At 31.2% G+C, this 26,016-nt stretch overlaps 1 protein-coding gene across 6 annotated transcripts in view; it reads left to right on the top strand.

The window, feature by feature from the left end:
• Nucleotides 1-17,601, top strand: part of LOC121125947 (band 7 protein AGAP004871) — a 333,305-nt gene extending 315,704 nt beyond the window's left edge. For 2 of the 6 annotated variants that reach the window (XM_071891632.1, XM_040721217.2), the window contains 6 exons: nt 6,164-6,246; nt 7,674-7,877; nt 7,940-7,995; nt 8,274-8,352; nt 11,878-11,979; nt 12,037-12,288. In XM_071891632.1, the coding sequence (XP_071747733.1) occupies nt 6,164-6,246; nt 7,674-7,877; nt 7,940-7,995; nt 8,274-8,352; nt 11,878-11,979; nt 12,037-12,126 (614 nt within the window). In that variant the 3' untranslated portion in view covers nt 12,127-12,288. Of the gene's footprint in view, nt 1-6,163; nt 6,247-7,673; nt 7,878-7,939; nt 7,996-8,273; nt 8,353-11,877; nt 11,980-12,036; nt 12,289-15,560; nt 15,742-17,029 lie in introns of those variants that run through there. The other 4 variants (XM_071891629.1, XM_040721215.2, XM_071891633.1 and 1 more) reach the window with 3 other exon arrangements.
• Nucleotides 17,602-26,016: the final 8,415 nt, after the last annotated feature.

The raw sequence follows: 26,016 nt of genomic DNA, 5'->3' as shown, positions 1-26,016 counted from the left end.
AAAAGACATACAGAGGGCGAAAGACCTCAAAGGAGTTAATCATTAGCTAATTCTTCTCAATTTTTGAGTGATTAACAAAGGGCTTTGATAATTGTTGACAACTTAACAAAAGCTGATTCATATTCAACCTTTCAACTTTGTTCACAACACTACATAGATAATTAATAGCTGACAACAAATTAACAGTCTAAATTTTTTGTGTTGATTAGGTAAAATTGTGCCAAATAACTATTATTTAACCAATGGGACTTTGTCATTTGAAGAGTTTTGGGTTGCCATTACATTATGCTAAACTATAGTTGTTAATATATTTGTATTTAGATTTGCCATTATCAATCGCTTATCACCATTTCTTAATAGTAGTATGTAGTTACGAGGTATCACTATTGTAGTCAGTAGTCAGTTGTTGTAGATTAATGGTTAATATATATATATATTACTTATTACAGTGGAGGGATCCTAGATCTTTAAAAAATATTACCATATGTTTCAAAGTATTGCAATTAAGTACATTTGGCAACAAGAAATTATTATTTTAAAATTTGCTTCAATAAACATTCCAAGTTTATTATTTATCACAAATAATAGTAAACACACATGAAACTCACGCACTATAGTATCAAAAATGCCCTCACAAAAAGTTACAATCATATGGCTACCACCATTAAAATAAATAATGTTTAAGGTCCGCACCACGACAACGTTTTTAAAACAATATTGTTTTTCTTTTATTCGGATTCAAAAAGTTTTGTACCGGTTAAGAGTGTTGATGTATTTATTGTGTAGGGATTCCAAAGTTCTTGAAATCCTTCTGAGTATAATGTTGCCAACTTTGATAGACGACATATCTACTCATAGACATAACCAGTGATACTAATCGGGTGCATATTTCACATTATAATAATGATTTTAAAAAACCAGAAAATCAACCTGGTAACCCTGAAAACTTGCAAAATACTCTGGAAGGAGAGAAGCTCAGCTCTCAGGACGTTTTATTAGATCAAATACAAGTAGCTGGTACAAGGGGGAAGAGGGGGATGGAAATAAACGAGGAGAAAGGCCATAATTACTCTGACGGCGATTACAATTTGAGTCCAACTGGGACTCAAAATTATGACTCTGCTACAAATCTTTAGAGTTACTTATCGTCTTTTATGAGCATATGCAATTGTTTGAACCGGTTTCTAATATATATATATGAATTAAAGGTTGTAGTTAATTAATAAAGAAGTAAAAATGGGCACATTCGGTGTGTAAATATTAGTTATTCATCTTGATTTGTACAATTTACTTATACAAGTTACAACTACGTTCTAAAAATAACATTCATAGTTTATTACTTGATGAAGACACGTCCTATCCTCTATGGAGAGGCCATCGATATCCTCACGGGATCTGTGATTTTGAAGTATCCTACAAAATGCACTCCCATAGCCCATTTTATAAAGAGAATAGTGTCTTTCTTTAAAATTATGAAGATATTTTATCCTCACCATTAACCTAATCTACTCTTCGAATTCTTATTTTGTAATAACTTATTGTGCGTGACGATATCTTTGCAAGATTTGTGATTTCAATGTAATCTACAAAGTTTCTTCTCATCACCCATTTTGCACAAACAACATAACTGCTCATTCTTACTCTTTATCCTCGTGATCACTGTGACTTGAAATCTCCAAACTTCATCTTTACTCCTGATTGTACAAATTAATTACAAATAGACCAGTGCCTTGCACTCTGGAAGCCGTTTTCAAAAGACATCACTCAGATCAAATAGAACGCAAAAAACGAATACAAATTTATGAGCTCTTCCAAGAAAACTTTTTCCTTGTGGACGGAGCCATATACCCATAATTTTTTCATTATTTGAAAGCTACATTTAATGGAATTCCATTATTAATAATGTTATCCACCTCTCTTGATAACCTCAGCTACACAGCCTTGGAAGCGACAATGTGCGGATTCAGCTTTTTTATTGTTCTAATTCTTTTTTGAACTTTTAATTAACATTTCCTGGATGAAAGAAATTACACCTTTTAACATTGAGTGCACCGGCCTACAAGGCTTAAAAAGTTCAAAATGTCAAGACTACAATATGTCCTCACTGTAGGAGCCCAGACTTTTATACTGCGTACAGCCAGAACCTGAACCTATGCATTAGGCCTGTCCCAAGTATCATTCGTCTATGGAAGCCCTTATGAAATCTAATGAAAAGTTGTTGCGAGTGATCTGCTGTTCTGATTCATTTGATATAAACAAATCCTCCAGCCTCAATAACCCATGTGATCCTTTACCTGAATCGTGCAGCAGTTTTGATTGTACAATCAAGGAAAATTGTGTAGATCTAGGAGAGTTAAAGGAAGCCAAACAGGCTGTAGGAGCGTTTGTTGACTTTTTTTTTAATGATGTCCCATAGAGAGTGATTAAGAATGTTCAAATTTCGATTATAACTAACCAGATTTGAGCCTTTACAAAAAAAACAACAGAACACATTTGAATAGGAGTGACAGGGTTTCCTTGGAGACATTGCATTGGGCAGAGACTTTCAAAAATACCACATAGTTCTGGCCAAACTTCTCCTCTACCCAAAGTAGCAAGACGCCCCTCCGAATCTTCAGTTACTCAGATTTATTGATTTTAATCCAGCTTTAATTAAGTATGGCTGCATGATGGAACACTCACTGGTCACAGATCAAAAACCATGACGTCAGGGGCATTCTTGGATTTCAAAACTGGTGAGTCATCACTCGGATCACAAGCGGTGATCCTTACATTTTGCTGATTAATTTTTGCGTCCAACACAAATTTTGTCACAGCGATGTGCAGAATGACTTTGAAGTACTTTTGTTGTTCAAGGCGTTTAGAAGCTTTGGATAGTTATCAGTTCTTATGGCTTTGGTATTCTTTTTACAAATCTCATATGAAAGAGAAAATTGAGCCAGTCACACATAAGTAATTTTTAGGCTGAAATTCAAAATGGGACCCAAGATATGGTCACTTTAAAAATTCCTAACTTATTTGCAATGCCCTCTATATTTTATTATAATAAGTATTATCTTGCAGGGGGTTATTATATTTTGCCGCAAGAAGGAGACACTTTCTCCCGCTTCGTTGTCAAACTATTACAAGTAAACAACGTTCATTCCCGATTCCACTATTTTATCAGTGCTTCAAAATACTTCCTATAAGATCCTTTCAATTGAAAGAGGATAGCTAATATAAATACAATACATTTTGAAAGACAAGGGTTTGAACAGTAGATAATATTACTGTGTCAAAATACTATCAAAAATGGTATCATGTGGATTCTTAACTTTTTGATTAGAATTTGATTTATACTTTATAAGTTGACTTCTTAAAAAAAACTATATATATTATTTCTTTTAAATTTAACTGCATTTAAATTTATGCTTCTTCTAGAATATGAATAAAATAAATTACCATTTGACAAAAAGTCATTTTTATTATTATTTTGTCACTTTATATTATATTTCTATATTATAATGATAAATCCGCAGTTCACTAATGATCTAAGCCCTATTTAACTTGAAATAAATTGATGTGATACAAAAAAAATATATATATATATATACATTTCCATATTAGGGTGGCCTTAAAATCAATGTTTTACACTTATTTATCTAAATGAAACTTTTCTCTGCAAAATATCTTTAAATTAAATCAATATTGAAGGGGCTCTTTTTTTTTCATTATTAACCCTAACTTAAAAAATAACAGGTGGATTTTCCAACATTAAACGGAGTTATTAAGTGTTTACGAAAAGACAAAACTGTAGTTTAATCAAATAGAAGAAAACTTTATTATTAATCTCCATTTTTCATAAGTATACTCAAACGTAGTTATTTAAAAACATAGAGATTATCACATCAAAAATGAAAAAAAACTCAGATGCTAAAAAGTGCTTAAGATTTACAAATAAATAAACTCCACTTTTCATTTCTGTTTTATTCTGAGTGCTTAAGACATTCGTTGTTAAGTTTAGAGTCACATCGATTATTTTTTATTTGTACATAGTACTACCTTTTTCTTTTCACTTTTAATATGAAAGGCTGAGCTTCTGTGACACACGCTCATCTTTACATTCTTATTTTGCATATCAAGTAGTAACACAAAAACATAAGTCATCGGCAAACATCCTGATAAACAAACTTTATTTGAATGTTATAGATTTATACTTTTCTTCTTTATTACTTTTCAATCCGACCCTCTGAGCTGTAGCTAAACCTCATCTAAAGTTTATTTCTTATTTGTATATTTTAGTCCTTTTCTATTTTCTTTTTTAATAGGTCAGGCTCAGCTTTAACAACAGACGCTCGTTGTTACATTGTTACTTTTTATATCAAGTCCTAACCCTCAGAAATATCTCTTGGCATACAAAGTTTTCCTTGTTAATATACCTACATACTTTGATTTTATTTTCTATCTTAATATGACACACTCAGTATTTGCTACACAGCCTTGTTGCCAGCCCTCATCGAAACTCACTTTCATACCAATGATACTTCCCTACTCAAGGTAGTCTATGAATATTATACCATGCATTGATTATTGTGCTTTTGGTCGAATTGGACGAGGTTCACTAGTTGCTGTTCACTGAGATGATGATCGTTTTGATTCCAGAGTGATTTGATTGATATTTTTTCTCCCATTGTAACATACTGACGCAGCATTTTTGCTGTGTTATAATTAAACATGCCCAAACACTATTCTGAAGTATTAGCAGGTTTTTGTTCGGGCTCAATAGTGAGCAAACAACGCGGAAACCACTTTAAACTGACTATTATCATGGACCAATGTTCATGCAATATAAGACCAACACGTTATTTTAATAGCTTTACGATGCCAAATAACTCATGCTAATTCACTTTGGGATCATTCAAAAATACATATTGAAGTTGTCTGTTGTTAGCGCCTCATTTGGACGTCTACTACGTTTTGTATCATTGCTGTCTCTCAACCATATTTGAAGTCATCAAACCAACGTTTAACGGTTGTTATGATCAAACAAAATGCTTATTTCCGTTGATATGAGTGATTTGGGGGTTGTATTGATATCAAACATTGTCTTGTAGGCCATCAAAATTGTCAAGTACCATAAAAATGCTCTATTTAAGGGGATTCAGAGAATGGGCGAGAGAAGGTAATCCAATAGGTGATGTTTTAAGCAGAGAATAAGAGCCACCCTAGTATGGAATATACTATAATGCTCAAAATGCATAGATTTAAGCGGATCAATGTACGATTATGTCTCCTTCTTGCGTATTATCTATCTTTTTGATTATTTACATCATTAGATGAAATATGTATGGATGAAAAATCCTAGTTTGTGGAGACTAAAGAAATCTCTATTCAAATTATATTTACATTTATATGATTGTAGCAATTCTATCCAACAAATCCTATGTTTGATTAGACTTTTTCCCCCCTCTCATTTTATTTATCTCTTTCGTATTCAACCTAGCGGCGTGGGTTTATTTACCAGTTCCATGGAAAATACCTCATTAAATTATGCCTTATTTGGATTGGTGTATTTTAAGGGAAATATAGAATAATTGGTAATAGCCTTTTTATCTTGGCATAAAGACCTTGGGAGCAGGGAACGATGTATGATATCTTGTCAATACGCTTTCCTGTGTCAAGGAGTGCGTGCACACGCTTTCTTTATACCTCGATCTCAGTTACTAGATGAAAAAATTGTTTTATAAGAAGTGTTTCTTTTCATTGATTCATCAGTTGATATTTCGGGGGGGGGAATTGGTAAATTATTTAGAAAGGCAATGAATTTTTTTTTAATTTTCATTCACAATTCGCTTTGACAGGCTGTATATAGGCCATCAAAGTCTTCCTTTTATACACTCATCTCATATAATAAACTGCATGAAATCCACACTGTTTTATGTATAAAAATTTAATAATAAACGATATCTATATAGAAGACGTACTTGTACTTCAAAAGGTTAATGTTTTTTTATAAGAAAATCACTTATCCATTGTAAGGCTATTGTTTTTAAACGATATCTATTTAGGAAATTCACTTGTCCTTCATAAGGCTATTAAAAAAACGATATCTATGTAGGAAACTCACTAGTCCTTTATAAGGCTATGTATGTTGTTGCTTTTCACACCATCGCCATCTTTTTAGGTATATTCTTTGTACTTCCTTGCATCGAAAATTACCAGAAAGTTGATCTAAGAACCATTACATTAGATGTTCCACCTCAAGAGGTAATTTTTTCCTTTATTTTTTTTTTCGGGTTCCTTTTTCTTTTTTCTTTTCTATCTATCATGTGATATTTTTTTTTTCCTCTTTTCTTTACAAAAGAATTTTTTTAACAAATTTCTATTTTCATTTACTGAATACCTCTAGCTATTGTATAATTACATAAATTTACAAAGATTTACTCCGAAAAAAAAATAGGACTCATAATTTTTGTTTGACTCAATTTCTTTGTTCAAAATCATGGGTTGTTCCCTCTTTCTTTCGTTTTCTTCTATATATATATAAATATACATACCACAAATAACAAATTAATACCCTGTCATTGAATCGTCTATTGTACATATATTTATATATTATCTAACATAAACATATACGGGATTCCACGATATGTATCTGCTTTTTAATGGCCTTTGCTGTGTAAACATATATATTTATGTTACATTTAGGATGAAAAAACAACAAAAAATGTAAATTTTTCGTTAAAAATGTGTTTTGTGTGTCTGTATACTTATATATTTATAAAATATGATTTTTTTCGTAGTTTTTAATTTGTATTTTCCTATATCTTTCCTGCATCCCACATCCACTTAATTTAATTATGCTAGTCCGGATATTTTTTGTATATATGTAGCTGGCATCACGTGATGTGAATGAGTGTTTTGCCAGTTTCTTTATATACGTAGAGTATATGTGATTATGGGTTTCTGTTTGTCTTTTGTTCAAAAAAGGACGTGATCCGTAAATGGTGAACGTTTTGGTCGAATAATTAATGAATATGACGTTTTTTATGGACATCAAAATAGTGAGTGGGGACTCAAAATTTACAGTAGCATTTAATAATAAACTTTTTCCTTTACTTTTAATTACGAGATCTGATTATGCAACCAAATAAGAGTTGAAACAGAAATAAAAAAGTAATGTTGTGTTGAGACTGTTGGCATCTCCATCCAGACTGCCTTCAAAGCTAAGAAGTCATGCCCATACAGTCAATAATTCCCAAACCTTCTGAAACTAAAATATGTATGACTTCTAGCCTACCCCATTGGCCCTCCTCCAGCCTTGACCTTAATCTTTTGTAGGTATGAGTGTTTTGGAAAAGAAACTCTGCCACACCTCTCGGCCAAATTTGGATTTGCTGCCATCATGGCAGTGTAGTACGCCATGGACATGGACATTATCGTCAAGAACTGATAATACATATTTTGAATACACAAATTGCAAATATTATAATTTATGTCCAGTGAAGACTTACTGAACTATGTTTTTTTCTTTGTTTTTGTTTTTTTCATAATTTACTGATCAAAGTCCGGTAATTATCAGATAACAGAAATCCAGAGTTATATATATATATATATCACAAATTTATAATAAATAAATATAATATTAAAATAAAGACATTAATTGGTACATTTTTTCACACCCAACATCCCAGGTTCTAACAAAGGACTCAGTCACAGTATCTGTGGATGCTGTCGTTTATTATCGGGTCTCAAATGCCACAGTTTCCGTTGCCAATGTGGAAAATGCGCATCATTCTACTAGACTATTAGCTCAGACAACACTGCGTAACATCCTTGGAACGAAAAATCTTCATGAGATCCTTAGTGATCGAGAAAGTATATCCATGTCCATGCAAGTAAGTGTATTAAAAGTGATTTTTCCCCTTATAGGTGTACATATATTTCTCTTTACTCATAGGCGGCGCTGGACGAAGCTACTGAACCCTGGGGTATAAAAGTCGAACGGGTTGAAATGTAAGTGTTATTTTTAAGTTCTGTAAAGCATGAAATCTCACCAAAAAGGGACATTTTTTATTAAATTTAGTATCTACTTTTGTAGTCGAATTTCGGTCAACCTACATATATTTTTATTTTTGTTTTTTACTTTTTCATTAACACGTCCACCTTAAAAATATCATGACTCTTATTTAATATTGAATGGGCCCAATAGATAGAATGAGACACTAGTGAGGGCTCATCAGGAAACTAATCCTTGTTTTTTTTCTCTTTCTTTTTTAAAAACTATTATATAGAAAAGATGTACGTTTGCCGGTACAACTACAACGAGCCATGGCAGCTGAGGCAGAAGCTGCAAGGGAAGCCCGAGCAAAGGTAATTATATATAACATTGAAGCTTTTCATCCAATTGGTTTTATTAAATTCTTAATAGACCTATCAGTCCAGTCTGACCGTATTTTGTCAGCCCTATAGAATCTATTAATGAACAAAGTTTTTACTGAGGAGGTTTTATCGACTCAAGATAACGTCAGCTACTGTCAGAGTATTTCTGCTATAAGGCTGATAAGTTGACGCATAAGTTTGTCTGCATGTCAGACTTTCTCTTTCGATATTGGAGACAATCTTAGGGGACGGCCTCATCTCTATATCAACAAATCGAAATCCCAGACCTCCCCCAACAAATCATTCTATACGAGACAATCTCAGAGCCTTCCCCCTCCTCATAATAATATCTTCCATCTACTTTCAATATCCTACAAATGGCTAATTTCTGAAAATTTTGAAAAAATTGCGATGATTCTTCTCAAATAATGATATATTATTCACCCGGTGACGTTACTTTCATATTATTAAAAAGTTATGACGATTGAATTACAACTTTCCACCTACTCAGTCTTCAATTTCAAGATAGAGAGAGAAAGTATGAAATGCAGGGAAACTTCTTTTATTCTCAATATTTAAAGAATACTAGAGTAAATTTCCCCGGAGTAATCCGGAACATTAAGAAGTGAAAACTAATTATTCTGAGCTATTCTGTATTATATAAAACAAAAATAAAGACTGTTAAACCTTTTTTTTAAGATTAAGTGCTGAAAAAATCCCTGTAAAGATTGTGTCGAAATGTTGAATTCGACAATTCACGCTTTTGCCAGTTGCCCGGCTCCCAAAATTGTAAAAGAGTTTATCAAACTCCACGTTCCAAAGATTATAAAGAATAACTCACCTTTTTATTGTTATTTGAACTCCCTTCAAAAAGTCGTAATCCTACAAATCAGGTATTTGAACTTACTTTATCAAGTTTGATTGCAGAAAAGTTAGCTATTGCAGAGTCAATGATTTAGGAACTTGGTTTAACTTCGTGGAGCATTGCTCTAGATAGAATTAATAAGATATTACCCCTCTTGCTCAAACAGAAGTTTAAAGTTCCTGCGTCGATTGGTTGCCAATATTGGAAAGTTTCAAAATGAATCAATTTCTAATATATCGTTCTTTAATTTTATTTTTCCAATAGTTTTTAGTTGCTTAAATCATTTGATAAGTTAGTTAGTTCTTATTCCTTTTAAAAGCTGTGGATTTGAATTCATCTTTTTCAATGATTTGAAAAAAGTATAGATATATTTTAGTCGATTAATTTTATTAATTATTATATGTCTCAAATGTCATAATAGTTTTCATGGGGAAAACTTTTCTTCTATAGACCTAATTATAAACAAAAATGTTTATTTTATGTAATATCTTTAGATTTAATAAAGTTAATATAAATATTAAAAATCCAACTATCGTCTGTTCAACTTTCATAATGTCGTAAAAAATTATTCATTTTTATTCTTCCTTTTTTTCTCTTAACCTTATAATCTCCTATAGAAAAACTGTGCAAAAATATATATCAACAGGCAGCAAGAAATTCTTTAGAGTTCAACGGTTTTGTTTTGTTTTATTTGGAGTAGTCGTTTGTTAATCAAAAAATTGGTTGTTAGAAAATGCTTTTATAAGGCACCTATGTCCTTGAAAGCCAAAAAAATTCTTAACAAAACCATTTATCGAGCATTAAAAACATACAGGATTTTTTTTACAAAATTCATTTCCTAATTTCAAGACATACCCACAGACAAACATTCACATATAATATATAGATACTGCAGAATTAAAAGTTGTGAAGTAACGATAGAAGTATATAATGAACGGGGCATACACCTGTTCACGTGATCTTACACAACACTTTAACCCTCAAGCAATTTATACTTATCTATGGTATTTGACCTATTGTTCACTTGTTTTTTATGGTAACTACAAGAGCTGGCATGACCTTCCCCAATACTAGTACCCTCAAACAATTTAAACTTAACTATGGTCCTAGAACGCGTTTCTGAAGAGTTACACTAATTAATTTGTTTGACTTTGTACTTTAAAAATAGGGTTTCCTCTAATTAAAGTATTTTAAAATAGGTGTAGATTAATAGGAGAGAGGCATGTTAGGGAAATACAGCAAAAGTAACCGTTGTAATGTAGTGATATAAGTATATCATAAATAGGGCATACAATAGTTGACGGGATCTTACGTAACACTGACTCCCTCAAGAAATCTTTACATTATCTATGGATCTTTGATCGGCCATTATTGGTCTTTTATGGTAACTACAACAGTGGAAGTTTTATCATAACCTCTTTTAAAGAAACTGGATACTTGAAGTTTAAAGCAGGAGTTGTGTGGTTAGAATGTATGATATGTTAGGCAATCAATCATTAATTATTGTCTCCATTTCTATTTGCTAGATATAAAAACAAGGACTTTTACATTTAACTATAATTGTATAAATATGACCTGGCAGTATGTAGAAATAAAAGTCATCAAAATATGACACTTTGCAATTAGAAATACGTTGGGAAGTAGATCAGCTTTTTTGTCATAGTGTTTCATTAGATTAGCTGCAAGTAACTGTGAGAGGAAGGAAATCAACACAAATACCTACTCTGTATCTAGAAAGGATATAGGCAAAAATTACTAAGATGTCAATCCTCAATTCTACTCTGAGTCCAAAATGCACTTGTACTAATAACTCCTCACATTTTTTTTTTTTTTTTCGTCTTTCACGCACGAGTGATTACTTTATGCTTGTATGTTCTCTCTTCATACATAAAATAATGATAACAGCTTTGGAAAACACTCTTAAAGTTGCAACTATAAAATATACCGTGGCTATAGCCCCAAAAAAAAAAAAAAAAAAATGGAAATTAAAGAATTTTTACTTTACACTAAAAAATTTAATATTTGATTTTTTTCAAAAAATTTATTACAATAGCATTTTTACGAAAAAATTCAATTTTCGGTGAGTAAGTATGAATTTTTTAAATGTTTTCCCAAAAATGGAATATTTTTGCAAAAATTTAATTTTCTGTGAACAAATGATAATTTTTGATTTTCTTTTCCAAAAACTTTAACATTTTGAATTTTTTCGAAAATAATTTAACTCTGCATTTTTTGAAAAAAAAAAAAATAATTTTTAGTAAATAGTTGTGGATTTTGGAAATAAATTTCGAAATAGTTTAATATTTGATTTTTTACAAAAAAAATTTGTGGACGCTCCTGCAATTAGTCAATTTACCCCAATTATAAGTAGAACTCTTGTTCAATGATTGTTTGGAATTATTTGCAAAGGCTGGTTTGAGAATAACCCATCGACTTTCAGATCGCTAATTAAGAGAAAAGAAGCTTAAACTTTCAAGGCTGACAATAAAAAATACAGTTTACATTTTTATGACAACGATATGACGCCAGGTTTAGGTTATAGTTCCTACAATTATATCGTTAGCTGTTACAATTTATTCCGTATTTTCCCATCATTCAACCCTCTAATGTAATATTTTATTATATTATAAACCATGATTTGATTACCTTAGGTCATCACTGCAGAAGGCGAGCAAAAAGCGAGTCGTGCCTTACGAGAAGCTTCCGAAATCATAAGTGAATCCTCCGCTGCTCTTCAATTAAGATATTTACAAGTAAATTATACAATTCAACACTCTATAAGTGTGCATTTATATCATTTTTCTTTCCAGACACTTAGTTCCATCTCTGCCGAAAAAAACTCAACGATCATTTTTCCAGTTCCAATCGACTTCCTACAAACTTTTATGAACAAGCGATAATTATTAATAATATATATATACATAGTCAATTACTACTCCTCCTATTTAACTATTTAGATACAATTAATTATTAATAATTAACTATATTTATTTATATTTCTAATTATCCTTATCTAAAAATAATGGCATTTTAATAAATAAAAAAAAACATATTTATAACTACATGCTATATAATCAAGGCTGCGTGGCTCTATATTTTCGTTTTTCACCTATTTTTCCGAAATTTTAAACAAGTTTCTAGTCATTAATTTATGTGTATGAATATTTTGTTTGGTCTTCTTTAAATTATACCTAACTAATATCAATGAAGTATTTCTCTTTATGTAGGTTGACCTCTTTCTGTTTGATCACTTACTATTCAGGACATAAACTAAGTGCTGTAGTTTATATACATTATATATATTTCCACTTTCTTAATTACTACTTACATGTGGTCATGAGTAGTGTTGTGAATTCCTTATTTATGACTGACGATTCCAGTTCCCCTTCAGTCCTCAAACTTATAGAGTTCAGTCCTTGATAACGTCACTCTATTTTATTTCTTCTTGTTTCAATTTGGTTTATTACTGACAGTATGAAGGACTGTTCCTAAAGACTGATAGGACGAGTCCAGACTGGACCGAATCAATCAGGACTGACACAACACTAGTCATGAGGAATTTTGTAGTTTGTTCCTTGCAAATTTTGTATTGCTATGCAAGGAAATATAAAATGTTATGACTTCATAATCTGCTTTGACTGAGTGATGATGAGATATTCGATAAGATTCAAGACCTGCAATGTTTATAAATCATTTCAAATCCCTTAATTATGCGTCATAGCCTTTCTTTTAATGAAAGTATTTATTTATTATAGTTGAAACTCAGTTATATAGAAGATATATTTCTTCTTTTTTAAATTCGATCTAGAGGGATTTTTTTCTGGACCAAAATAACCATACAAATAACGGTCCAAAACCAATAATTTTTTGAAAGAAATATCAAGAATAAAGTTATTAACAAGAAATTTTAAAATTCAACCGAAGCATTAAGTATAAACTATTATGTTTATTTATGTAATTTTTTACTTAATTTCACCGGTTTATTTATATAAATATGTATGTTTTATATAATATATAAACCAAATAAAGAATGTTAAAACAAAAAAAAATCAATTTGAAGTATTCAATTTCTTTGAAAAAAATATTCAAAAATTCTCAGCTGTTTCCAACAAATTTCAAAAATTAATTCACAATTTCAAAAGTTCATAAATCCTTAACTATTATCAAAAAATTAATTTTTTGGGGGAAAAAAAAATTTCAAAAATTTGTATCTGTTCCCAAAATTTTTTGGAAAAAAATTCTCATGATATTCATAGAAAATTAAATTTTCTACTGAAAAGCATAAATTTGTAATTTTTTGGGGACTACAGCCCCTCTAGCTCACCCGTGTGGACTCCCTTGGAAACTGTTGACTAGGAGAAAAATAGTTAAAATACCTTTGGGGTCATTCATTAACCATGTATTCCTTATTTTTACTACCTCCTGTCCACTTTGTGTATAATCATGTAAATCTTTTTATACCCACATAAAATGAGACGTCATTTTAGGGGCTTAATCTTGATAATTTACTCAATAAAATAGGGCGATTTCCAATAAATCCTTTTTTAACTTAATAAAATGGCTTTAAAAATGAAAAAAAAAAAAAAAAAAACACTTAATATCTGCATTGAATACTTCTTAATGAAAGTTTGAATAAAATCAAAGTATTATGTACTGAATTTAGCTAGATTTGTAATTAAAAGGCTAAAAAGTCCGGAGCTTAACAAAGAAAAAATTATTATTGTTATTTATTATTTCATTTGCTTTATTGAGTGGAGTCCCTAGAATTCGTTTTAAGCCATTGCTTAGCTTGAACAATATTTTTTCCCCGTCAAGAAGTAGTATAAAAATGAAGTTCACAAACCTAATAAGAAATTGTCACATAACTTTAACAATCGTTCTTTGATGGTTGGTACAGTTCAAAAATGAGATTAAATAAAAAATATAGGTTTATCTATATGTGAAGCCCGGGACTTTTTAGTCCATTTGTTATAATAGGGTAAACTATATAATAAAACTGGACAGTCCATGGATAGTTTTTTTATAGGAGGTAAGTTTAGATCCTTTTCTTTGTTGGTGCCTGTTTGAGATGATCCAATAGTTCACTATTTTCCTAAATATTAACGACCAAAAGGATTTTCGATGTGATAAAGCTTATTTATTAATGACTCTCCAAAAATGACTTGAGCATTTTTAATGCTCAAGCCATTAAAAATGCTGAATTCAAGTGACAAAGCTCTGAAGAAAAGGTCACAGATTGATCTCTTTTTTATTTTTTCAAATTTTTTGTTTCCTATGACGATATTTATAACATACTGAAATATTATCCATATCAAAGTGGTTTTAATTTTGCCTCCTCTCGGTTTCAAAGATAAACGACCTTTATTCTATAAACAATTTCTTTAAAGCAAAAGTCATTTATATTTTATTTTTTTACACCGATCCAAACCAATTTTTAAAATTGTCCAAAATTTTCTACGAGATTGGTTCAGACCAAACTTGAACATAGTTAGTTTGGTCTTACAATAATTATAATGGTCTAGGATTTTTAGACCGAATCCCAACACTAGGGTTTACCTAATCCAGGGATTATTCATTTCCAGATGATTGTTTTCAGCAGTGTTTTATTTGGTCCAGATTTGGTTTTCTTATTTCATATATTATATATTTTATAAACTTACAGTTCCTAGTACAATATTTCTACTAAAATACACTTTTTAGTAGGTAATTCTTTGGAAATAAATAATTTCCATGGTAAGTAGTTATTTTTTTATTCATTATTTTTGTCAAAAAAAAAAAAATTGGTAAAACTTAAAATGTGTTGTAAAAGCATAAAAAAGAACAAAGTTTGCTTAGATTTGTTGTTTGACATTTAAAAAATGAGACAAAAAAATAAATTTGGGGCATATTGTAGTCAGTAATGATTGTACATAATAAAATAAAAAAAGACACATTTGGGAAAGGAAAAAAAAACATGTTTAATCAAGGCATTTAGAATTGAATGTCCACAGTTTCGGAAATATTTAACTATAATGAAATGAATCTTAATACTTTTAATTAAGAACCAAAAAATATAACTGTTTGATAATTTATAACGATTTAACGAAGAGAACCCATTAATGGTTTGTAACTTTAGCTGTCTGGAAGTAATAATTTATGCCCTTTGTCACAATCAAAATGGTACAAGCCATAAATCTTTACTCCATGCATATATTAACCATAATCTTATTTCCTTTCTTTGCTTTTTTTTTCTTTTTCTAAATATGATTTAAATAAACAACTCTTTTGTTGTTGTTTAAGTCTTCTGAATTATGGTTTGCTTTTACAAGCTTCATTTTATTCTGATCTTTTTCAGCAAAGATGCTCGACTCCCTGAGCAGCTACAACGTGCAATGGCGGCTGAAGCCGAAGCTTCGAGAGAAGCTAGAGCAAAAGTAATCGCAGCAGATGGTGAAAAACGTGCTTCTAAGGCATTACGAGAGGCCTCAATAATCATTGAACAATCGCCGTCTGCTCTCCAATTAAGATACCTACAGGTGAGAAAAAAGTCAGGGCTATTAATACACCACCTGGTGTATTAAAAGGCTTCCATACTCATAGCTCGTTGCTAAATTTTCTGTATTCAAATTTGTGTCTTGTTTTGTTTTTGCTCTACACTTGCTCTACTCATATATAATAGCTAAATTTGACAAGAATCTACGGAAAACTACCAATAAAAATTAAAAAAAAGGAAAAAGCAGACACGCGTGTCCTCTTTATTCTTTTTTGTATATTATTTAATGGGTCGTCGTGGTGTTAATTTCTTTCACTGAAGCATGCCTTATTGACCAACTTCGGTGTAAATTTTTTTAAACATGCATAAAAAACTAATATCAATGAATTTAAATACAATGACAATAATTTCCCTAAATTAATGCTATACTAAATGTAGAAGGATATTCTCTTTACAGTAATAATTACTTTTCTTCCCAAAAACTATATAACAAGCAGCTCACATTACCAAGGGTCATTATTAAGTAGTACCATATGTCTCGTTTCTGCTTTTTCCTTCTGCTCTTCATTACAAAAATGTTCACTTTAATTATACTTAATGAAGGATTGATGTAAAGAAAACACTTTGTTTACCAATTTGAAAAGGACTCTTTCTTTATTTTTTAATAAACTGTTCTATATATCTTTATAACAGTACATAGTTCAATTTCTCCCTCCTCACCCCACCCCTCAAAATAAAAAGTCATAAAACAGGTAGCTCATTTTAAAAAGTGTCTTGGTTAAGAAGTACATCTATGTCTAGCTCCTACCTTTTCCTTGCACTCTTCTTTATAGCAATGTCCACTCTTATGATAATTAGGGATGTCGTCTATGTAAAGAAAAAAAGGGCACGGAGAAGGAGGAAGCGAGACAGTTGGTACTACTGTGACGATACCTTTGTTAATATCAGCTGCCTAATCATGGCTTCTACATTCAAAATTGGATTAACGCAGAGAAAATACAATTATTAAATTTACATTCATATAAATTTATTTCATTAAACACTTAGTTTCGTCGTCTTTATATATTTTTGAATCTCTGTATATGCGACAGTTGTTATAAATACTTGCCACAAAAATAGTAGATACCCCATGCAAAAAATTAAGTACTTTGATATGTCTCCTAACACATTTTCACAATTACCAAATTGTCTACTTTTTAGATGGGTAGTAAATCATTTTATTTTTTTATCCTCTGCAGACTTTAATAAGCAAAAATCATTATTAAAAATAAACAATTTTGAGTGCGTCACCAATGATAATTAGTATATATATTTTTTCCCTTCTGCTTTAGACTCTCAATTCCATCGCAGCTGAGAAGAACTCAACCATCATTTTCCCAGTTCCAATCGATTTTATATCCCAGTTTATGAAAAGGAAACAAAAATAATGTTCCTTGACCTCTGGAATCCTCACTGGATTATAACAAGAAAAATTCACTATGAAGAATAATCTTTCATCAATATACATACATACCTATAATTATAATTGATTATATATATATATATTATTTTTTTCATATCTTTAAAGTCACTTACAAACGCCATCAAATATTATTATGTTCCATGTCTAATTATAAATTTTAATACTTGTAAAAATTAATTATTATATAATAATAACCTCTGTTGCCTTGAAGATTTGAATATCGTTTGAGCATAATATTACTTCTATTGTATCACGCAGCCTTTCCTACAAAAAAGAAGAAAAAAGTCACTACCAACTTAGCAATTAGTCAATCCCTTTACCCAACTATGGATTATTATGCAATACATTTTGCTAATTGTTCACAGCACCTTACTAAGAGATAATCATAAATCCAATCCATCAACGTTCAGAACACATATAAAAGAAAAAAAATCAAAAAAATCTAGAGCTGACATGAAAATACACTGTATGTATATTTTATTTTTATTGTTAGTGAGGTAACGTCGTGAATATTGTTTTTTTTTTTTTTTTGGTTGTATATAATTTGGAATATGTGACGATTCTAATAAAAAAAGTTTATCAATTATAAAAATGTTATTTTTCATTATTCTAATCCATAAGAGGTGATACAATTGTATGACTAGAGATCACTAAATATTGCAGCAAGCAGTGGCGTCGTTAGGACTGAAATTTTCCTTTAGACTGATCTAGACCAAACTTTTCCTTTGGACCGATTTGAACTGAACTTTTCTTTGACTGAGCTTTTTTTTGGACTGAAATAATTCGGTGCAACAAAAAATATGACAGTTTCAGACCGGTCTAGGATTTCGAGACAAAAACTTAACACTAGTAGGCCTCTGTTAGTATATATATAAGTATATATTGATGGTCATTATAGATCTTGTTTATAATAACACGGGATGATTATTTCCCTTTTAGAGTAGATCTTAAAAGCTTATTTACTATGGGTGCCTCCATTCGATTGGAATGAAGTCCATATGGAAGCTTGGGGATTTTTGTTGGAGAAAATTTCTCATATGAATAGATTTATAGTGTTAGACCTTTCACTTTGAGAAGCTTGGCCTGTGCCTACTACACGTCTTTAATATTCAACAACCTTTTATTCACTGCAAATTGCCGCTCTTTTTTCTCCTACCTATACATCAAACAAATAGCAATACCCCACAATCTCTCAATGGGATAACATATAACGTCACCACATAGCTCCCTCTTTAAGTTGCAGAGCAAACAAAATAATTACAAGAATAATAATAACAATAATAGTATAATAAACAAGGAGAACAACAGCACACTTATCACTAATAATAATAATCATCAACTTCCTTCCTATACCTAAGGTGTTTTTTTTGGAATATTTTCTCTGTACAATCGGTTCTTTGTCCAAAATTTTATTCTGATTACTTTGTTCAACTAAATCTATCTCCGTTATCCTTACTGGATTCAGCCTTTCAATAGAGACGGTATCTTCCTTCCCATTTTGAAACTCCTCAAGATAAAAATGACAAGTCCTAGATATCACTTTGACAGGACTGATTTATGGTGCCTCTAGAGGTCTCCTGACTTGATCCACTATAATCCTTACATATTCAGCTTTTTTAAGGTCCGAAGGAATGAATGTTTTCTTTGATGTATTACAAGAGCCCTCAGACATTATTTGAAAATTCAAATAATTAAACCTTTTCGTCAATTCAGTTAAATGATCGTAAGATAAATGATCAGACTTTTCCAACGACGCATTTATTAGGGATTAAAGAACCATCATGTCCTTACAAGAAACCGCGGTCAAAGGAGATATATTATTGAAATTTGGTGTTAATCGAATTCCATGTAAAACTAGAGGTAAAGTAGTTGTCTAAGCCTCCTACTGTGCCATAATTGCAGCCTTAAGGGTTCGATGCTGCCTCTCCACCATACCATTATTTTGAGGGTGATGTGCCGTTGTACGAATCCTATGAAACCCAACCAGTATGGATAATCTTTTGAATAACTCCGATTCGAACTGGGTTCCTCTGTCCGTAACTAAGTACAGAGGAACTCCAAATCGTGAGATCCAGCAGGCTTCCGCAAACGCATGCAAGATCATCTTAGCTTCGATGTTAATCAAGAGAACTGCCTCCATCCATCTGGTTGCTCTATTCTTACAAGTCAACAAATATCGAAATGCATCCTATCATGACTGACGAGGAACTAGGTAGGATAGTAATAGTCCTTCGATGTCGAGGTTTCCAGTCTGAGACCTTCCCCCCGGAGTAAAATGATTTCAATTTAACTTTTTTGTACCTATTGAATTTAGATTTCTGGGAACCCTCACAAAGGGTAACCCACTCTTTTATTTGTTGATTCATTCAAGCCCAAAAACATCTCGATTTGATAGCCTTCGAACCAGGATAGGATATCGAGTAAAATGAGTTGAAAACTTCCCTCCTCAAATCCTCAGGAACATAAGTACGCATTTGAATTGAAACCATTTGTTGAATTCAATCTCCCTAAAACGGCTAGATTCATTGAGATATTTAATATCACTATTAGCCACGGCCTTCTTTTCAGATTCTTGGGCCTTTGCCAACAATAATAGATCGGTTGGATTCATTTTAACACCACCTATACTTGATACTGGAAGAGAAAGACAATCGGCGACCACAATATCCTTTCCTTTGATGTATTGAATGTCTTGCACATATTCAGTAGTAAATATGCTCACATGTCTTTGTAAACGATCCGATTTCGTTTCGTTAGGCTTCGAAAAGTTTCTGCTAACGGACGGTGGTCTGTGAAAATGGTGACCGCTTGACACTCAATGATGTGTTTAATCTGTACAACTCTGTAAAACAATCAAATATGATCCAAGCAATTTACGATCATAAGTGAAATACTTCCTTAGAGCCTCACTAAGTTTCTTGGAATAGAATCCTACCGGAATAGGCGGACCGTTAATAAGTTGATGAAGAGCTGTTCTGACATTGTATAATGAATGCATCGGTAACCAAATGAAATATTTGCTCATGATGGCTTAAGAATGAGAGAGATGTAGTCTCTTTGAGAGCTTTCTTCACATCATTGAAAAATGATGAAGCTTCTTCCGACCAAAATAAATCCTTCTTTCCATCCGCTTTTTTTATTCATTTAAGTCATTTGGAATACTATGCTAGCAAACTGAGGAATTAAATTCCTGTAATATCCAACCATTTCAAGAAATCTCCTTAGATCACTAGGTTGCACAGGTACAGATATATTATCAATTGCGTCAACTTTGGGGCTAGGTGGCTGAATACCTTTGGATGATAAGGTAAATTCAAAAAAATCAAGCTCCTCTTTAAAAAACGATCATTTTTCTGTTGCAAAACGAAAGTTATAGGAGTTGTTCGGATTTCAGATTTCTTCCTTAATTGTTTTTTATGAGTCTCACCCGATTTTGAAAGAATAAAAATGTCGTCCATATAAATATTTACACAATCACGCTCCCGAAATATCACATTCATGAACCTCTGAAAGGTAGCCCCAATGTTCCTTATGGCAAAAGCCATAAAGCAAAATTCGTACAATCCGAATGGAGTCGTTGTAGCTGTTATAAATTATAAATGTTGTAGTACGGACGGCTGAGATCAATCATACAAAATAGTTTTGATCCATGTAGGAGGGCCATCAAATCTTAAATTCTAGGTAAGGGCTATCATTTAATTTACTATAATCTTCGACAATTCTCCAAACTCCAATTTCCTTTTTCGGAACAAAAGGAAGAAGAGATGCGAATGGAGACTGTAATTATACTTGTTTTTAACAGATTATCTAGAGTTCGTTTGCAGATTCTCATTTTTTCAGGGGAAACTTCCTCACTCTATCAGCGGAAGGATCACTATCTCCATTAGTGATTAAATGGTGAATTTCAGAAGAAATTTTAGTAGGTTGACAAACTTGCTTTGGGGACACAAGACCTGGGAAATTTTTTAAGAGATGATGAAAAAAAGGGTTAGAAACTTCCACCTTTATGTGGAATGAGGGACTCTCTTCTCTCTCAGTTAGACATAGAATGGCATTGAGCCCAGTTTGAGATTCTTTAATTAGCCCCTTTTCACAGTATATTGTAAATTGATAGTTTCTGAGAAAGTCTAACCCCATGATGGGTCTGGGCCCGTCTGTCACTATGAAAGGCCAGGAGATTGTCCGTTTTAATTTAAATTTATACGCTTCTAATTTTATTTCCCCAAGAACTTTAATTGAGGCTCCATTAGATGCTGATAATTGCAGGAGTAAAGGAGTAATTGAAAAACTTGAAACACTTTTGCACTGAATCACAGAAACGGTTGCTCCTGCATCTATAAGAGAAAATGTAGACTTACTTGTGACCCAGTTCCCATTTTAATGCTCTCCAGCAATGATTTTAAAAACTTGTTCTTTATTATGTCTTCAGACACACCTAACTTTTTTCCGATAACTCATCTAGGTATTCTGACGTCTTCCCTATCATATATTTTGGCTCAGACACCTTTTCAAAAAGCTCAGTATTTGATTTATGAAATAGCTGTAACACAACTTTATTATGACGCTCATAGGAATTAAAGAGCAAATCTTCTTCAGTGAACATCAAAACCATAGACGAAGGATAAGCTGCTAAAGGGTAACAAAAGATAGTTTTGTCCTTAGTGATTTTGTACTTTTTAAAGGAGTTTTCAACTAATACGAACTAAACTTCTAATTTTGAGGTAATGCATTCGACGCCTTAATATCCACGACGACAACCTCGACATTCTCTCCACTTAAACTCAAATCCGTTTACTTTCTTTCTACTTATATAAGCCGTAGACAACCATTTCGATCAGTCATTGTATTAATTAGTATATAAATAACTACACGTCTTTACTCTTCAACTTCCTTTTATTAACTGCAAATTGCCGCTCTTTTTCATCGTACCTAAACATAAACAAAAAAAAAACAATACCCTGCAACCTCTCAATGGGATAACAGATGACGTCACCACAGATACATTTCATCTTTATTCCCACTCACTTCCTCATTCTAAATTAATTCATTTAGGGAAACCAAATCATCCAAGCGAACAGGTTCAGGTATGATCAACTCCAAGTTTGGCTTTTGTTTTCTTTTGAATATATTGCAAAAAATAAGCACTCGAGGCTGAGTAAATGACTCTTGTCTTTACTCTAAGGTTGGTCTCCATCCACGAGACTTTCTGCTCCTCCTAATTCTTTCAAACTTGAAGTCAGATTATCGTGAGTTTGTAGTTTGTAGGACATGAAATGGCCATGAGCAAGATAAAATTAGTCAAAATCACTTTTCTACACTCAAAACTCATACACCTTTCGCAAAAAATAAATCCTGAAAATACATCATTGATCCTATAAATTATAAACAGTTTTGAATATATAACTATTACTCACTTGAAGGAGAAGAAGTAATTGAGCATCTGTACAATAAACGATCCTTACATTAAAGGAGATGAGATTCACCGAGTGAGTTACAAATACACAAAATCCATTGAACATGAAGTTGAAGGGTATCAGAAGGTGGGTGATTGGATATCCGATATCCAAATGGGAATACCTTGGGAACGAAAAGGATGGGTGGATGCGGATCTACATATCCGAATGCTTCGTACGAAAAATGCATCAAAAATAATGTGAATGAAATGTATTTCTTCACAGTTCCAACTCTTCTTATGTGAGTCCATTGTCTAGGGATGAACAGTGTAACTAGGTGAGTGGCTCAAAAACTGACGCAATCGAGCAAAAGGGTAGAGTTTATCCAACAAAAATTAAAAAAGGGAATAGGATAATAGTGAAGAAGAAAAGTGGAACCATGATTTGACCTATTATTCTCAGTTATCTAATTAATTGAAGAAAATTCTTCGAATTAATGAAGAACTTTGCTCTTTGAATTTTAAAACTGGAGTATATTTCATAATTAAAATTAAAAATTTGTTATATCAATTAGATTATCAATTTTACAAAATAACATTAGATAATATATACTCTGGAAATCTTAAATATATAACGTAATTTCAAACATTACTGATTTTGCATAACACGGTGTTTGGAATTATTCTGACTCCCGTTTTTTATATAATTATAATAGTTTTCAAAAACTTAGATATTAAGGTTAACAAGATTTTTTTTTAGAAGTAAAAAGTATTCCTACAACGCAGATTTTTCTTGTTCCAAAAAACTCTGTATAAACCTCATAATTAATAAAAGTGAGTGCTTATGCAAGAGAGCACATAGTTTCTACTTTCAAATAAGCGCTACCGATATCAAAAATTAGTTTAAAACAATTTCCAACTTGATAAATTGATTAGAATGAAGGTTGAATGTTATGATGTTGTCCTAATTATATAGCCTTTGTAACTTCCATCATGGGCTATGATCCTCCTATGGAGCCATCCTTTACTCTAGGGAGCTAATTCAGAGTTATATTCAACTTTCACAATGTCTCATCTGAAATCTGAAAAAAAACTTTTCAAATGCTTGAAATCACTAACCAACTTCAAGGCTTGATATTATATTTGTTTATGACTTTTCCAATAAACAATTTGGTAGATTCTCACTTCATAATTGACCACAATACCAAAATGACCAAATCTTATAAAAATTAAAGGCTTTCAAAATATATTAAATATGACTGACCGATAAGTTCCCATATTTATTGGAATTATACAGTTTTAATCATGGAATTGCATCCTTCCGTATGCAAACCTCAACCAGTAAAATTGAAAAATAAATGTATCATATAAATAAAGTAAAGGTTTTGCAAATAGAAGTTATAAGTGCTAAGATCTTACCAAATTTAATAATTTAATTTTGTTATCGAAAGTTTAACCTTTATACAATTATCATTTCAGTGACATGGAAATATACTGTATATATTTAATTTATTCCAAATTTTATGATGAAACACGCATTTTATGTACGTTTACTCCGAGGAGAAAAATAAGTTTATTCACTTTTCAATCACTTCAAATTTTAAAACATTATTTAGCAGATGAATAATTTTTTAAGCCACATTATTTTGTATTGGTATAAAACTTACTCTTAGCTTCAGAAATAAAAATATGAGATATAACTTTGTATGAAATTTTATTGAAATAAGTGCTCATTAGGTTGTTATTACTGCATTATGATATTTAAGACCTTGTTAGTCAAATAAAAAATCGGCTTACAGAATGATATGTACATTGTATATTATAAATAATATATCTGAAGAATCTGTCGTGCCAGACACTTAACAGTTCGAATATAGTACTGAGATTAGGTATACCAGAGAAAAATGGGAGAGGGGCAAAAATACCAAAAACTTTCCTACAAGAATTATATGCCGGATAAATAAAAAAGAACGGAAGAATATATAATTTTATCTATCTCGAAACCTTTCAAAAGTGATAACTTTGAAAGGTTGTTCATTTTTTAGGGGAGTTGATTAAAATATTTAAATGGGATAATATATGTTTCAGATAGCCCTTTAAAAAAGTACATATATTATTTTTCAATAAGAATTATAGTCAGTGGTGAATTTATTATGGGATTGCTATAAAATACTGTAGGATGTTTACTATAGTGATATTTTTTGATAATAAACATTTCATATTGTGTCAAGTAAAGCAATAATAATAAAATATATAACGAATAAATTCTTATTTTAATATTATATTTTTGAATAATATTATAACAACATCAAAAAAATGTGTTTACTTATATTTTTTCAAAGTAAATATTTATTTAGATACGTACAATTCGTAAATTGTATAAAAGCTTTTTTGGGTTGACTTAAAGTAGTTTTTTATATTGGAGTGATTCCAATAGTTAAAATTTCACTTCTTTTGCTGCCGGGATCCAGGACGTGTCATTAGCATTTTGGATTTTCAAGGAAAGGGTATATCTTTGTATAGAAGGGAAGATCAAGCCAGCCCGAACTGACAAATCAGTGAAAAAGATGAAGAAGAAGCAATTTAACTCACAGAAAAGATGCGAAGATAATTCAAACGCTCCTGTGAAACAATTCACGAAGAGAATAATGACTAATAAGATTGAGCAAAACTAATGCAGAGAAGAAAAACATGAATAACAACATCATTGACTTTGGTACAAGTGCCAGCCGACGTTCCAATTTAATTATTTGTAACGCATTAGTAATTTCTACTTCATATAAATTAGAAAAATAAACTTCATTAAATATCATCAGTCAGCATCATCTTATGTACAAGTCAAATATCTAATTGATTAATTCCGAGTAAGCCCTTATTTTAAACAATTAGTCAACACATTGTTGCTGGATATTTTGCATTTCAATTATTATTTCGTAGTTCTTACATTTTGTTTGATCATCGACGTAATTTATATTTGATTGTATCTTCATGTCTTTTAAAAAGTGCCCATTGTAGTAATATTCTTGTAGTATCTTTAAATTTATTTCCCTTTGCAAACATTAATAATAACTTTGATTTTTCCTCCTTTTCACTACACTTATGATTAAGGAATTAGAGCAAATTAAATTAAATACAAAGTCATAAATATTTAATAACTTTTGAAAATATAATTAAGTTTAAATATAATTTATAATTAAATAATATTTTTAAAGAAAATAATATTATGTACAAAAGTTTTAAAATTTATTTCAAAAGCTTTTTATTATTTTTTCATATGCCTCGTCTGCAAATAAAGGATCCTTAAAATGTCGTCAATAAAGTATTTTCATCTTCTCTCTCATTAAAGCAAATGCAATATGTAAAATATAAAAGCTGAATCATGTTTAAATTGTCCTTTGTGTAATCCATCGTTTGGTCATAGGATGTTTTTTCATAAGCACACTCACACGTATTTACTCAATACA

Source organism: Lepeophtheirus salmonis, chromosome 11, assembly GCF_016086655.4.
Source record: "Lepeophtheirus salmonis chromosome 11, UVic_Lsal_1.4, whole genome shotgun sequence".
In the NCBI taxonomy this organism is placed as follows: domain Eukaryota; kingdom Metazoa; phylum Arthropoda; class Copepoda; order Siphonostomatoida; family Caligidae; genus Lepeophtheirus; species Lepeophtheirus salmonis.
This window is presented reverse-complemented; position numbering and strand designations above follow the sequence as displayed.